This window comes from Diceros bicornis, chromosome 14 (assembly GCF_020826845.1).
Source record: "Diceros bicornis minor isolate mBicDic1 chromosome 14, mDicBic1.mat.cur, whole genome shotgun sequence".
Classification (NCBI taxonomy): Eukaryota; Metazoa; Chordata; class Mammalia; order Perissodactyla; family Rhinocerotidae; genus Diceros; species Diceros bicornis.
In genome coordinates this window covers 55,861,113-55,874,818 of record NC_080753.1, presented here as the reverse complement: position 1 = coordinate 55,874,818, position 13,706 = coordinate 55,861,113, and the positions used below count along the sequence as shown (strand labels likewise).

The 13,706-nt window shown below is 40.2% G+C and overlaps 1 protein-coding gene across 2 annotated transcripts; it reads left to right on the top strand.

Moving 5' to 3' along the window:
- Positions 1-759: 759 nt before the first annotated feature.
- On the top strand, positions 760-10,530 carry PAK1IP1 (PAK1 interacting protein 1). 2 transcript variants are annotated; one of them, XM_058555276.1, is made up of 10 exons: positions 760-884; positions 3,009-3,171; positions 6,316-6,436; positions 6,512-6,586; positions 7,115-7,167; positions 7,566-7,711; positions 7,793-7,890; positions 8,924-9,023; positions 9,746-9,869; positions 10,024-10,530. In XM_058555276.1, exons 1-10 carry the CDS (start codon positions 801-803, stop codon positions 10,227-10,229), a joined length of 1,170 nt encoding a protein of 389 aa, XP_058411259.1. In that variant the 5' UTR covers positions 760-800; the 3' UTR covers positions 10,230-10,530. The 2 variants fall into 2 exon arrangements, with proteins under 2 accessions (XP_058411259.1, XP_058411258.1); XM_058555275.1 differs by having other exon boundaries at positions 3,006-3,171.
- The last annotated feature ends 3,176 nt before the right edge of the window (positions 10,531-13,706 follow it).

The window sequence follows — 13,706 nt, the reverse complement described above, 5'->3', positions numbered from 1 at the left end:
AGAAAAATATTTCTTTCTGGAACGTTCACCAAGGATGACTGTGGCCTTCTTCATCAAGTATTGTCTTTACACCCCTCAAGTAAAGAGTCCTCCTGCCTCCCCAGGATGTGCCATAACATTGGCTAATTGGAACCCAAAGGCAGACAAGCGAAAGAAGCTGGAAAGAAAGGTGTGCCGTGCGGGATCATCTGGCCCCGGGCAGGCAGGAACCGGAAAGCAGACCTCCCGGGACCCGACTTCGCCGCCTGTTCTGGTAACCAGGACCCCTAAATGCCACCCCTCCTTGCCCTGTTATAAGAGAGCATTCCACTGCTCCCTGCACAGAAAACAAACCTAACTCCAGCTCCCTGTACCACAACCCACAACAAGGAAGCCACACCACCAACTCCCAGTACAACAAGCCAGACACCGCCTCATCGCCTCCCGCCCCGGCCGGAAGCTGCCCCACCCCTCCCTCATACGTCACGGAAATGGGCGGCTTCCCCAGAGGATGTCCCGCCCCGCTCCCCTCTGACGCGCCTGGCTCACAGCTTCCTAGAATATGCCTGCTCGCCCCCCATTTTTTTATCCTTGCAATGAGAGCCTTCTCATATGGCATCCTTCCTTATGATCCTCTTGGAAATTCCGCGTGATCTCGAGCGCTGAGGCCATTTCCACGGATGCAGGCGCGTAAAAGGCAGCCCGGCGGTCTTGACGTAATTTGAGCGCCGACGCAGGAAGGACCCCCCCCCTTCCTGCATCCGCTTTCGTCACTTGTCTACGCGGAGCGGTGCTCGCGGAATAGGCACGTGCGCTACTGAATGGAGTTGGTGGCTGGTTGCTACGAGCAGGTCCTTTTTGGGTTCGCTGTACACCCGGAGCCCAAGGCGAGCGGCGACCACGAGGTAAGAGCCCGCGCGCGGAGGACTGACGGAGGGGATCTGGGGAGGGTCAGGTCTCGTTCCCACACGGCCGAGGTAAACACATCACCAGAGGTGAACACACTGTCTGGTCTTTTAGGGATTAATTGATGAATTAAACTCAGAAGACTCAAGTATAAGTTAGCTATTTTAAAACCTGGAGTAGGCGTTTCATAAGACGAGATGATTGATGTCTGTCTGTTACGGTAAACATTCTGACCACGGTGCACGAAGGAAGCTGGCGTTTCTGCAAACGGGCAAATGAGTCGTGGATTATGGAGTCGCTTCCGTAAATAGACGGCCAGTTTAGGTGTTCGGGATTTAATGAAAGAAGAGTTCGCGCTTTCACCGAGTTTCTGTCCTGGAATTTTACAAAATATTAGAGTTGAGTCAGAGTAAACTCCTCGTTGATGAAGTGACACCAGTTCATTATTATTGGGCCCTTATCGTGGGGCCATTATTTGCAGTGAAGGTGCAAAGAAGCCAAAGGCATGGATCCTCCACTGGAGATCTTCCCGACCTAAAGGGGAGACAAATACGTGGAGAAAAAATTACAACAAAATATGATAAGTATTTTACTAGACGTGTGAATAAAAAGGTTAAGTAAATTGCCAGTAGTCAAACAGCTAGTTAGGGCATACCTAGGAGTGGAAATAAGATCTCCTAATTTTTAGCCCAGTACTATTTTTACTCCTAAGCAATGTTAGGTATTGCTTAGAAACCTATTTCATTGGGTACTTTATGAAGTCAAAATGTCAGTCTTGAATTAAGCAGAAAATTGGAGGTATATGACTTGACTAATTGCTTTTGTTTATTTTGTTTTCTACTCTAGTTAGTAATTTTCTACTCTGGTTATTAATCTGCCTTTGGTGGAAAGGTGACATGTTTTGAATACTTAAGGATGATGGTACTGCTTGTGTTCTCTTTGGAATAATGTTGCTTATTATGTTCCAGATATATGGTAGTCCTGACAGCAACCCTCTGAGGCGGGTACAGTTATCCTCATTTTACAGATGAGGAACCTAAAGTTGAGATAGGTCAAGTGACCTGCGCAAGGCCACACAGCTAATAGTTGGCACACCTGGGGCTCAAATCGCCAGGTGTCTCTGACAATTGAGGCTCTTAACTGTTAGCTAATGCTGCTTCTAAACCTAGACAGACAGTAGCGCAGAGAACCGGCATTCCTTCTGTAATATGCACAAGCAAAGGGTATTCTTTGACTTATGGCCATAGTAGCCGATCGAGAGTGTTGTGGCTTGACTCAGAAGCAGCTCCTTTGGTCCTCATTGATGGAAAGACTATTGTTGTGTAGGAATTAATTTGCATAACACATCTTAAGTGTGTTCAAAGAAGTTTGGTGGGGCCTTGGTTTGTTTGTTTTTCTGATACTTCTTGATGCATCTCCTTCAATTTGAGGTGTAAATGTGTTTGTGTGTATATGTATTAAGCTGTCATTCTTTGCATTCAACCAGTCACACTTATCTGATCCGAAAGTTACAAGTCAGTAAACATAGAGTTCTTGAGACCTCATCGTTGGTCATTCTCTAGGGCTTATAGTAGTATTAATGAAAACATACTCTTATCTTGTTTATTTTTCTCTGTAGGACTTGACATTATACTTATCTCTATGTCACATCATATTAATGTGTTTATTGTCTATCTCTGCCACAGGAATGGCAGCTCCATTAGAATAAGGACTTTTGGTTTTTTTTTTGTTCGCTGCTATATATTAACTTACCTAAAATGATGCCAAGCACATAGTAATCATTCAGTATTTGAGTGAATAAATTCAAATCAAAATTTAAACATTTGAATGAATGAACAGTATGGAAGTCTCACATATAAGTAACTATAATAAGGAGTTAAAGATTTGAGTGGGACCTTTTAAGTCCCTGTAGTCCAGTCCCTGTAATTATTTTGGAGTCATGATACTCAGTGTTACCTTCCTTATTCAATTCTCAGTTTCTTTGTTTGAATCTACGTATCATTGCTTTGTTTTTTCTCCTTTTGTAGGACCCATTGGTAGTCATACATCGTGACACCACTTATGTGTTTCTAGAGAAGTATGATATGATTGTAGCATTGACTGTGTGTTTTATTCTTCAGCAGAAATGGACTGCTGTGGCTGACTTCACTCACCATGCCCACACTGCCTCTTTGTCCGCGGTGGCTGTAAATAGTCGTTTTGTAGTCACTGGGAGCAAAGATGAAACGATTCAGATTTATGACATGAAAAAGAAGGTAGACCATGGGGCTCTAGTACATCACAATGGTAAGAAAATTGTGTCCTTTAAGACAATAGTGTTGAAGTGTTCTTACTTTACAATTGGACTTCAGTTGAATGAGTCATTAGGTATCTATTATGTAACAGTCTGTGCTAGGAAATACAGAAATGAAAAAAACAATGTGGTTCTTTGGTCCTTAAGTTGTTCATAGTCTGTATTGGGAGACAGAATGGACACACTTAAGTCAGTCTAGGGGGAGAAGGGAGAAAGTGAGTTTTCACTGAAGACTTCCTTAAAATGACATCTGAATTATCTTAAAAGAAGTATCAGTTGTTAGCCAGGTGAAGTTTGCAAGGAGGGAGAAAGGGCAGAGCAGGCAGCGTGAGGAGCACAAGGAGCAGCATCATATAGTTAACTTGATTGAGGGTGTATCATGTACCCAGCATTGTGCCAAGAAGGTCAATTGTATCTTTAGTTCATAGAAGAGAAAACCTAACTGCAGAGATGTTCCGTGACTCGCCCAAGGTCACAAAACAGTGGAACTGGAATTTGAGCCTAGGTCTAGAGCCTGTATTTTTAACCGCTGGTGTGCATGAGAAACTGTAGGCAGGTTAATATTATGAGGTTAAAATGGAGATTGGGGTGGCTGGAGAAGTGGATGGTGCCGAATCCTGGTGGTCCTTGAGAGGAGGAGGTAAGGGATTGAATGGGAGGGAGAGAGCAGTGCCAGCTTGAGGAAAGTGCTGGCAGTTTGGATATGGGAGAGGTGCTGACTAAGAACAAGCAAAAGGACTGATGAGAGCCCGCCTGATTGAAGTTGGAGGCTATGGGTTGAGTAACATCAGTTTGCAATAAGCTACAGGCGTTTCTCTAGAGAGGGGAAAATTACTTGGTTTGTGCAATAGAAGGATTGATTTACAAGGGAATTGAGGATTGTGGTGAAAGAATAGTTTAGGTTGTCAGCCGAGAAAATGGGATGTCAAGGATCCACAGGTCTGAGATAAAATAGCGGGCGGAGTGTGAGTCATGAAAGGGTGGGAACGATGTGAGATTGCAATCAAGAGAACAGATTCTTCAAGTTCCTGAGTTCTAATGTGGAGCAGCTCTAGTTGGTAACAGTGTCTGGGCTGTAGGTGTGAGGGACTAAAATACAGAAGAGGCGAAGGTCACTGGAGTTGAGGAGGTCAGAGAGTAGTGATTCTGAAGTCCCAGCTGGGTTTTCCATGCTAATGGTGAAGTTGCCCAGGATAGTGGCACGACCAAGGGATAGAAAGACTAAGCAGGTCATTGTTTTCATTGCATTTTCCCAGGGGACAGAGAAGGGGGTTAACATGTGTTGGAGAAGGAGGAAAAGGGAAAGGAAGAACTGAAAATAGAAGCATCAGTTTAGATAAGTACTTAGTTTGGGAAACTCACCTAAGGCAGTTGGTTCCCTGCATGAAAGGCAGTTAAGACAGGTGCCCTTTTTCCTACTCTCTCCTCATGTATTTCAGAAGTTCCACAGGAAGCATTGATTTCTAGCAGTAAATTGGGAGTGGTCAGTGTCTGTCTTCTATTGGGTGGTCCTTACTTATTTTCACAAGTGTCTCTTCAACAGAAGCTGGGCTTTGAGTGATTTCCACATACCTTCCTTTCCCTCTGTCTCCTAATCCGAGTTCATACAAAGAAGCCTTCTGTCTCCCTTAGGCTTGGGAGGCATAAGTTAAACAAATCCGGTCTGTCCATACCCATTGGTACAGGTGTTCAACAATAAGAAAAGGACTTACTTAGAAGCAGTCTGGATGGGAGGTGAATGAAGTAGGGTTCCTGATTTCCTTCATTCTTTGTATAAATCCTGTTTTTCTAACAGTCAGTTATAGATAAGCTCTTTTCTGGGGAGCAGATGGAGTCATGGGCAGAAGGAATAGAAGATGTGGGAAAGCAAAATTTATGAAGTAAGAAATAGGATAATAGGGAAAGAGGAAAACATGGGCAAAGATGACTAACGTCTCCCACTTTGAGAAGGCCGTACCTAAGCCGACGTATTATTAGTGCTTTTTTTTTGGGTGCAGAAGTATTCAAAGATCTTTGGCTCTTGCACTATAAAGGGCAATGTAAAGGATTGACCAGGAAGTGTGCAGGTGGACAATAATGACCCAGGGGTTCACGTTCTTATTCTGTAAAGGACAAAATAGTAAATATTTAGGCTTTTTGGCCATATGGTCTCAGTTACAATTACTCAGCTCTGCTGTTGTAGTACAAAAGCAGCCATAGACATTTTTAAATGAGCAAGGCTGTGTTCCAGTAAGAGTGCATTTACAAAACAGGCCACCAGCCAGATGTAGCCTGCAGACGTAGTTTGTCGACCCCTGAGCTATAAGGTAGTTATGCTGGGTGACACAAGCTTCAAAGGCGAGGGAATTTTCCTTGAGGGTACATGTATAATGGCATGGACTGCTTTTGGGAGCTAGAAGAATGCTGGGTTCTTCCATCTTCTCACCTCCCTCCAGCCTTTTAATATTTGAGGACAATGAACACATCTCCCAGTCTCAGTAGCTGTAGGGGAAAGTCATGGGAGATGCAGGCTTCGGTGTGGGCAGAGGTGAGTGGAGTGTTTTGTAAACTTTGTGAAAAGGTATAGGAAAATTGTTAACCATGGGAAGGAGATTACAGAGAGCCTAGTTGATGAGTGTAACATTTTATAAAATTGTTCTGATAAATTCTTATGACTTGAGAGTGAATGATAACTGTGTAGAAGTTGAAAGAAAAAAAAAAAACCCAGCTCTGGAGTAATAATAATTGGATTGTGGATGATTGGGTAGCTAACTCATTGTAGAAAGTAGAAGTCATGTGGCTGTACATCTCGGTTTGTTCCCCAGATTAGTTGGTTAACCAGTTAGTTTGACTTCTGCTTAAACAATCCTAGCCAGCCGTCTCCTAAATTTATGATTATGGAAACACAGAGCAAGAAAGTGAATTGATTAGTTCAAGTCTATATCTACAACTAGAGAAACTGTCTACTGAAAATATTTGCATAAACTTGAAACTATGTTCTAATATGAAAAATTAATTTCTTCACCTAAGACTTTATGGTATATTTCAGTTATACTAAGACATTGGATGTTTTACTTATCACAGCATAGCCTTCAAATCAGAAGTGGAATTTGCATTCAAGATAAATATTAATTTTGCCTATTTTGGTTTTTCCACAGGCACAGTAACTTGCCTGAAATTCTACGGCAACAGGCACTTAATCAGTGGGGCAGAGGACGGACTCATTTGTGTCTGGGATGCAAGGAAATGGGAGTGCCTGAAGTCAATTAAAGCTCACAAGTGAGTCCAGCCCTCTCCCACTGGTGGTCTCCAGGTGCCAGTCAAGCTAGGGGCTAACTGTTGGTTTCCTTTTAGAGGACATGTGACCTTCCTGTCTATTCACCCATCTGGCAAGTTGGCCCTGTCTGTGGGTACAGATAAGACATTAAGGTGAGTCATTAATGCCCAAAGAGCATCTTTACTAAGTTAAGGTCTTTGTTTTCCGAGGACAACAAGAACCCACCACCAAGGTATCTTTTACTACAATAGTTAGATAGTGTTTCTGTGTTGTTTCATGGCTGTCAGCCACTTAAAGATATTGTGATGCAAGGAAAGGTTGGAAGCTAGCAAACCTTTTCATAATGGTAGGAAGATATCTAACAAGCTCTGTGTTCAAACATGCACATTACATTCCAGTCATTGTAAGCTGTGAAGAGGAGGGTCATCCTAAAAAGCAATATTTTAGGAGGTGAAACCTTTTGAAGATATGTTAAACATATTCAGTATAGGAAAGGGGCGTGGGAATGGAATGAGTTAATCTTGCTTGATAATAAATATTTCAGATATTGCTATAAGAAATGGCAGTTCTAAATACCAGCGTATTTAGTAAATTGTAATTTGAGAAAGTCTTCGTTATGCTCACCTTTACACCTAGTAAAAGTTAGTGATCATGCCATAAGTGAGCTTCCTGTTTTGCAGGACATGGAATCTTGTGGAAGGAAGATCGGCATTCATAAAAAATATAAAACAAAGTGAGTATTTTTGTTCGGAATGTATTTTCTAATAACTTGATGGAATATGAATATATGTACACACACATTCTTGTTTGTATCCATTTACACGTGTATTTCCCTGCATGATGGTGGTTACCTCTGAGAGCAAATGCTTCAGGTTACTTTCTTTTCCCATTTTAGATCAGGATTCTTGTTATGGCTCTGCCACTTACTAGCTGTATGACCTTTAATGATTCTTTGAGCTCATTTTATTGTCTAAAATTTAACTTGCAAAATATACATCATAAGTTTGTTGTGAAGAAAAAAGGATAGAGAAGGTGAAAATGTATAGTATAAATATTTGCTATTTTTATCACTACCCTGATCATTTTATTTTTTATTTATGAAATAAAATAGCTTTGTTTTTTAACTTACAGATGCTCACATAGTGGAGTGGTCCCCAAGAGGAGAGAAATATGTAGTTGTCATAGTGAATAAAATAGATGTCTATCAACTTGACACTGCTTCTGTTAGTGGCACCATCACAAACCAGAAGAGAGTATCTTCTGTTACATTTCTTTCAGTAAGTGATCAGAAATCAGTGGTGGAAGTCCAGAGTGTATGGTGATGACATTCTGGATGTTGTTATTTTCCTCTCTTCTAGGAGACTGTCCTTGCAGTGGCTGGAGATGAAGAAGTTGTAAAGTTCTTTGACTGTGATTCGCTGATGTGCCTCTGTGAATTTAAAGCTCATGAAAACAGGTATTTTTTGCCAGTCTTTGTGTGTATGTATGTGTAGAGTCTTGGTAAATGTTATATATGCAGTACTTTCATGAATCAGGGTATATGTTTTTTATGAGCAACTGCAGAGAGAGACATTTCTACATATATGTGATTTCTGACGTCTTGAGAGGATGGTGGAAATGTTGTCGTCTTAGCCCTAGTAATGCAAAAGTGGTGAAGTTGTCATCAGGACTAGTGATTTGCACAAGGTATTTTCCCAATAATTTTGTTCGACTTGGGGCCTGAAATCAACCATATTTGCACAGGAAGATAATAATAATCTTGAGCTTTGCCCCTGACAACTCTTGTCCTTTTACTTTATTTGGTTTTGTTTATTATTATGGAAAAATTTAAAGCAGGCAGATGACTTTAAGGAAGCAACCGCCGTAGACCCACCACCCAGCTTTAGCAGTTGTCAGTTTATGGCCAGTCTTGCTTCATATGTATCCCCAGCCGCTTCCTCCTCTCCCATGTTATTTGAGAGCAGATCCCAGCTTTGTTGGATTTAAGCCTGGGAGTAACATGATTTGGTTGACATTTTTAGAAGTTGTTAGGGGGCAAAAATGGAAGCAGAGAGGCCAGTCAGGCTACTCTGTAATCCAGAAGAAAAATGATAGGAGCTTAGACTAGGGCTGGTATCACTGGAGATGAGGGAAATGGATGCAAGGAGGAGGGCTTGATTCATCTCTGTCGTCTTACTTTTCTCTCCATACAGAACTTGTAGTTTCTGGAGGTGAGGGCTTTGTTTTAAGTATCTTTGTAGTTATCATCATCATCTTTTCAGCTTTTTCTTAAGATAGGATAAGAGTCAATTTTATCTTGGAGTTTAGACCCCAAAAATGACTGACTGACTCAGGAATGTGAAGCATAGTTACATGTTAGCACCGTTCATGGAGCAGTTTGGAAGCACTTAAAACAATGAAAAATCAAGAGACTGTGTACATAGAAGCTTTATAACAGTAGCGTACTATTTGGAAGAAAGGATCTTTTATGATGTTAATGTTTACCTTAGGGTAAAAGACATCTTCAGTTTTGAAATTGCAGAGCATCATGTTGTTGTCACAGCATCGAGTGATGGTTTCATCAAAATGTGGAAGCTTAAACAGGATAAGGTCAGTGACTTAACACAATATCAATACACTCTAACGCAAGTCTTACTTAATCAGTATTGCTTTAACTGAGGTGGAATTTTTCTTACGAGTCATAAGGCAGAGATCTTTAAATAAACTTTTTAAATCTCTTTCAGGCATGATTGCTATTCATAGTTTTAAAGTTAGGGTTCCACAGTATTGGTATTGGTGAGTCTGAGTTGGCAGGATCCCAGACTCTTGGGCACTTCAATCAGAAGTGCTTTCTTTTTTTTATATTGATGGCCTTTCTAAGATTTTGTTAGATAAAAATACTGCCGTTACTAAAAAAAAAAATTTGAAAATTCCTGATTGATTATGAAACTAACAGTAGTTTTGAACCAGATGATTGGACAATTTCCTTCAGTAGTCTCCCTCTTATAGATTCTTGGTTTATTATTTTTACTTCTCTCATAAACATATTCTGTGAATATGGCTTGTTGAGTATCTCCTTTGTGCAAGGTTCTTTGTTAAAACCTAGAAATGAACAAGACAGGGTCCCTTTCCTCATTGAATTTATAATTTCTGAGTATTCAGAAATTGGCTCTGCGAAGGACATAGTCAAACTAATCATATCTTAACAGCATATTTTATTCTCAAGAAAATACAATAAGTTTTAAATTAAGGCAACTTGATTATAGAAAAATAAAAGTAATTATTTAAAATTATCCTCAGTTAGTATGAATTTTTCTTTCCTCTCTTTTTAGAAAGCTCCCCCATCTTTACTCTGTGCAGTGAACACTAACGCCAGGCTGACATGTCTTGGAGTGTGGCTAGACAGAGAGACAGACACGAAAGAAAGCCTTCCTCCAGCTGCAGAGCCTTCTCCCGGTAAATGAAAGTGGTCATTTTAAAAAACTGAGTAATCGGTTATCTCTTGAATTGTTGAAGTGGAAGAGATCCACGTAATTTCACTTTGTTGTCAGCCTGTGTTTATTTCAAAGGGGAAAAACCGTCTTTAAATACACTGTCTGTTATCTTTTAGTAAGTAAAGAAGAACAGTCCAAAATGAACAAAAAGGAATCTGGTGATGTAGTGCAGGAAGAAGAAAGGCAGTCAAAACCCAACACGAAGAAATGTGCTGTAAGGGGTGACGGTAATAAGCCAACGAGAGGAAATAGCCTGGTGTCGACCAAGAAGAGGAAAGTGGTAGAAATGTTGGAAAAAAAGAAGAGAAAGAAGAAAATATGAATGATGTGAATCTCAGGTTTCTCCTAAGAGAAAAACTTTTTAGATAGATTGATTCTTTTCAAATGTGCCTAAATTTTTTTCATCTTTCTCTGTAAAAGCTAGGGAACTACTTCTTTTGAAGAAAATGTACAATTTAAAAAAAATCACTTTTAGGTGTGTGTTGTTTTTGTGTTTTTTTAAACAGTGGTAAAACTATCTTTGGTAAGCAACATTTTATTAAATATGGTGATATATAGTATGTTAATGTGTAATATATAGTTTTTACTGTTGTGTAAAGCAAATAAAGGTCTTTTTAAAAATATTGTGGTTTAAAATAATACAACATCTTGAACACATTCTTTCTCAGGGGTGGATAAAAGAGTTGTTTTTCAGATTTTTCTCCTAAATGGAGGAAGAATGAAAAATTTCCTTACTTTGGCTTCTTCGAATGGTTCTAGTAATTTTAATGCAGATTTTGTTCATTTTGGAAACAAACAGATTTTCGTTCCAGAAAATTTTTAAGACAAACTTAAAAATTAGACATATAAAATATGTATGTATAAAGCATATGCTTAAGTTTAGGGCTACATGCATAAGAAGATAATTAGATTGCTGAACTTTTAACTATTCTGCTTCCAAGGTGTGGATGACAAGATAATTTAAGGGGAATGACATAATTAAAGGGAAATGATATTTCCAATTGTTTTTTATTTCAAGCCATCAAAAAAATTCATTTAGCTAATCTAACAAAGGTAGTCTTAAATTCAGCCTATTGATTATAATCTTGTCATCTCTTCACACCTTGGCTTTCCTCAATAGATTACTCAGTGTTTTAAGAGATACATTAGTAGGGGATTCATAGGTTTGAATTAGCTGGGCAGATGCCGAGTACCTGAGACCATCAGGGGAATCCCTCCTGATTAGGCTAAATAAGACATCTGACACTCCAACTCTGGAGACACCCCTCACTTCATAGGAGGAAATTATCCATGGAAGTGAACCAAATTATGTCTAACATTTCAGTCTACCTCTTTGTTAACTTACTTCAGGCCCATAAACAACGATGAATATAGGTTTGGTTTTTTTGTTTTAAGACTTGGGGTTTTTTTAGAGCAGTTTTAGGTTTATAACAAAATTGAGAGGAAGGTACAGAGATTTCCCATACACCCCCTGCCCCCACACATGCCTAGCCTCTCCCATTATCAACGTCATTCCCAAGAGCGGTACGCTTTTTACGAAGGATGAACCATCGTAGACACATCGTAATCACCCAAAGTCCGTGGTTGGCCTTAGGGGTCCCTCTTGGCGTTGTACATTCTGTGGGTTTGGACAAATGTATACTGACACATACAGGCATACCTTGTTGTATTGCACTTTGCTTTATCGAGCTTCACAGATACTGTGTTTTTTACAAGACCCTTCACCAGCAAAAAGATAACTCGTTGAGGGCTCAGATAATGATTAGGATTTTATTTATTTAAACAATTTTTTTGTGTGTGTGAGGAAGACCAGCCCTGAGCTAACATCCGATGCCAATCCTCCTCTTTATTGCTGAGGAAGACTGGCCCTGGGCTAACATCCATGCCCATCTTCCTCTACTTTATATGGGACGCAGCCACAGCATGGCTTAACAAGTGGTGTGTTGGTGCACGCCGGGGATCCCAACTGGCAGACCCCGGGCCGCCACAGCAGAGTGCGCGCACGTAAGTGCTTGCGCCACCTGGCTGGCCCCCAAACAATTTTTTTTTAATTAAGGTATGTAGTGTTTTTTTTTTCTTTTTTTTGTGAGGAAGATCAGCCCCGAGCTAACATCAGCCAATCCTCTTTTTTAGCCGAGAAAGACTGGCCCTGGGCTAATATCCATGCCCACCTTCCTCCATTTTATATGGGACGCCACCACAGCATGGCTTGACAAGCAGTGCGTCAGTGCGCGCCTGGGATCCTAACCGGGGAACCCGGGCCGCCACAACAGAGTGTGCGCACTTAACCGCTTGTGCCACCGGGTCAGCCCCTGTAGTTTTCTTTTTTAGATGTAATGCTATTGTACACTTAATAGACTACAGTATAGTGTAAACTTTTCTATGCACTGGGAATCAAAAATGTCATGTGACTCGCTGTATTGTGATAGTCACTTTATTACAGTGGTCTGGAACTGACCCTGCCACATCTCTGAGGTGTGACTAAAGGTCTCCCCCACTATCTGAAAGTTTGCTTTACGCCACTTCACTTTACGAGAGACCTACGTTAATACCTGTTTTTGCTAACTGAAAGAAATCTGAAGCGACACATGACTAATATACAGTGTTTTCACTGCCCTAGAACAATTTTGTTATGCCTATTCATCTCTCCCCTGCCCTGACCCCAACAATCACTGATCTTTTTCTTGTCTCCATAGTTTTGCCTTTTCCAGTATGTCCTGTAGTTAGAATCATACAGTATTTTAGCCATTTCAGATTGGCTTCTTTCACTTAGTAATATGCATTTAAGGTTCCTCTATGTCTTTTTATAGCTTAATAGCTCATTTCTTTTTAGTGCTGAATAATATTCCATTGTATGTATGTACCACAGTTTACCACTCACCTGCGAGAGGACATATTGGTTGCCTCCAAGTTTTGGCAGTTGTGTGTAAAATTGCTGTAAACATACAGGTGCGTGTTTTTGTGTGGGCGTAAGTTTTCACCTCCTTTGGGTTGGGCTAAAGCTAAGGAGCACAATCACTGGATTGTATGGTAAAGTATGTTTAGTTTTGTAAGAAGCTGCCAAACTGTCTTCCAAAGTGGCTATACCATTTTTCATCCCCATCAGCTATGTATCAGTGCCCGTTGCTCCACATCCTCACCAGCGTTAGGTGTTCCGGATTTTGGCCAATCTAATAGGTGTGTAGTGGTATCTCATTGTTTTAATTTGCGTTTCCCTGATGACATGTGATATGGAGCATCTTTTCATATGCTTGTTTGCCATCTGTGTATCTTTGGTGAGGTGTCTGTGAAAGTAATTGGCCCATTTTTTATTTTGATTGTTTTCTCATTGTTGAGTTTTAAAATTACTTTATATATTTTGGATAACAATCTTTTATCAGATATGTCTTTTGCAAATATTTTCTCCCAGTCTGTGGCTTGTCTTCTCCTTCTCTTTATCTTTTGCAGAGCAGAAGTTTTTGATTTTAATGAAGTCCAGCTTATCAATTATTTCTTTCACAGATCATGTCTTTGGTGTGTCTAAAAAGGCTTCACCGTACCCAAGGTCATCTAGGTTTTCTCCTGTGTTTTATAGTTTTGTGTTTTATATTTAGGTCTATTATCCATTTCAAGTTAATTTTTGTGAAAGGTGTAAAGTCTGTGTTTAGATACTTTTTACTTTTTTTTTGCATGTGGATGTCCAGTTGTTCCAGCACCATTTGTCAAAAAGACTGTCTTTGCTTCATTGTATTTTTGCTCTTTTGTCAAAGATCAGTTGACTATTTTTGTGATGGTCTATTCCTGGACTGTCTGTTCCATT

Excerpts from the sequence above, each read along its gene's own strand:
- PAK1IP1 (XM_058555275.1), top strand. The coding sequence starts at position 801 with ATGGAGTTGGTGGCTGGTTGCTACGAGCAGGTCCTTTTTGGGTTCGCT. Across the intron at positions 3,172-6,315 it reads GGCTCTAGTACATCACAATG|GCACAGTAACTTGCCTGAAA; the intron begins GTAAGAAAATTG and ends GTTTTTCCACAG. Across the intron at positions 7,168-7,565 it reads CATAAAAAATATAAAACAAA|ATGCTCACATAGTGGAGTGG; the intron begins GTGAGTATTTTT and ends TTTAACTTACAG.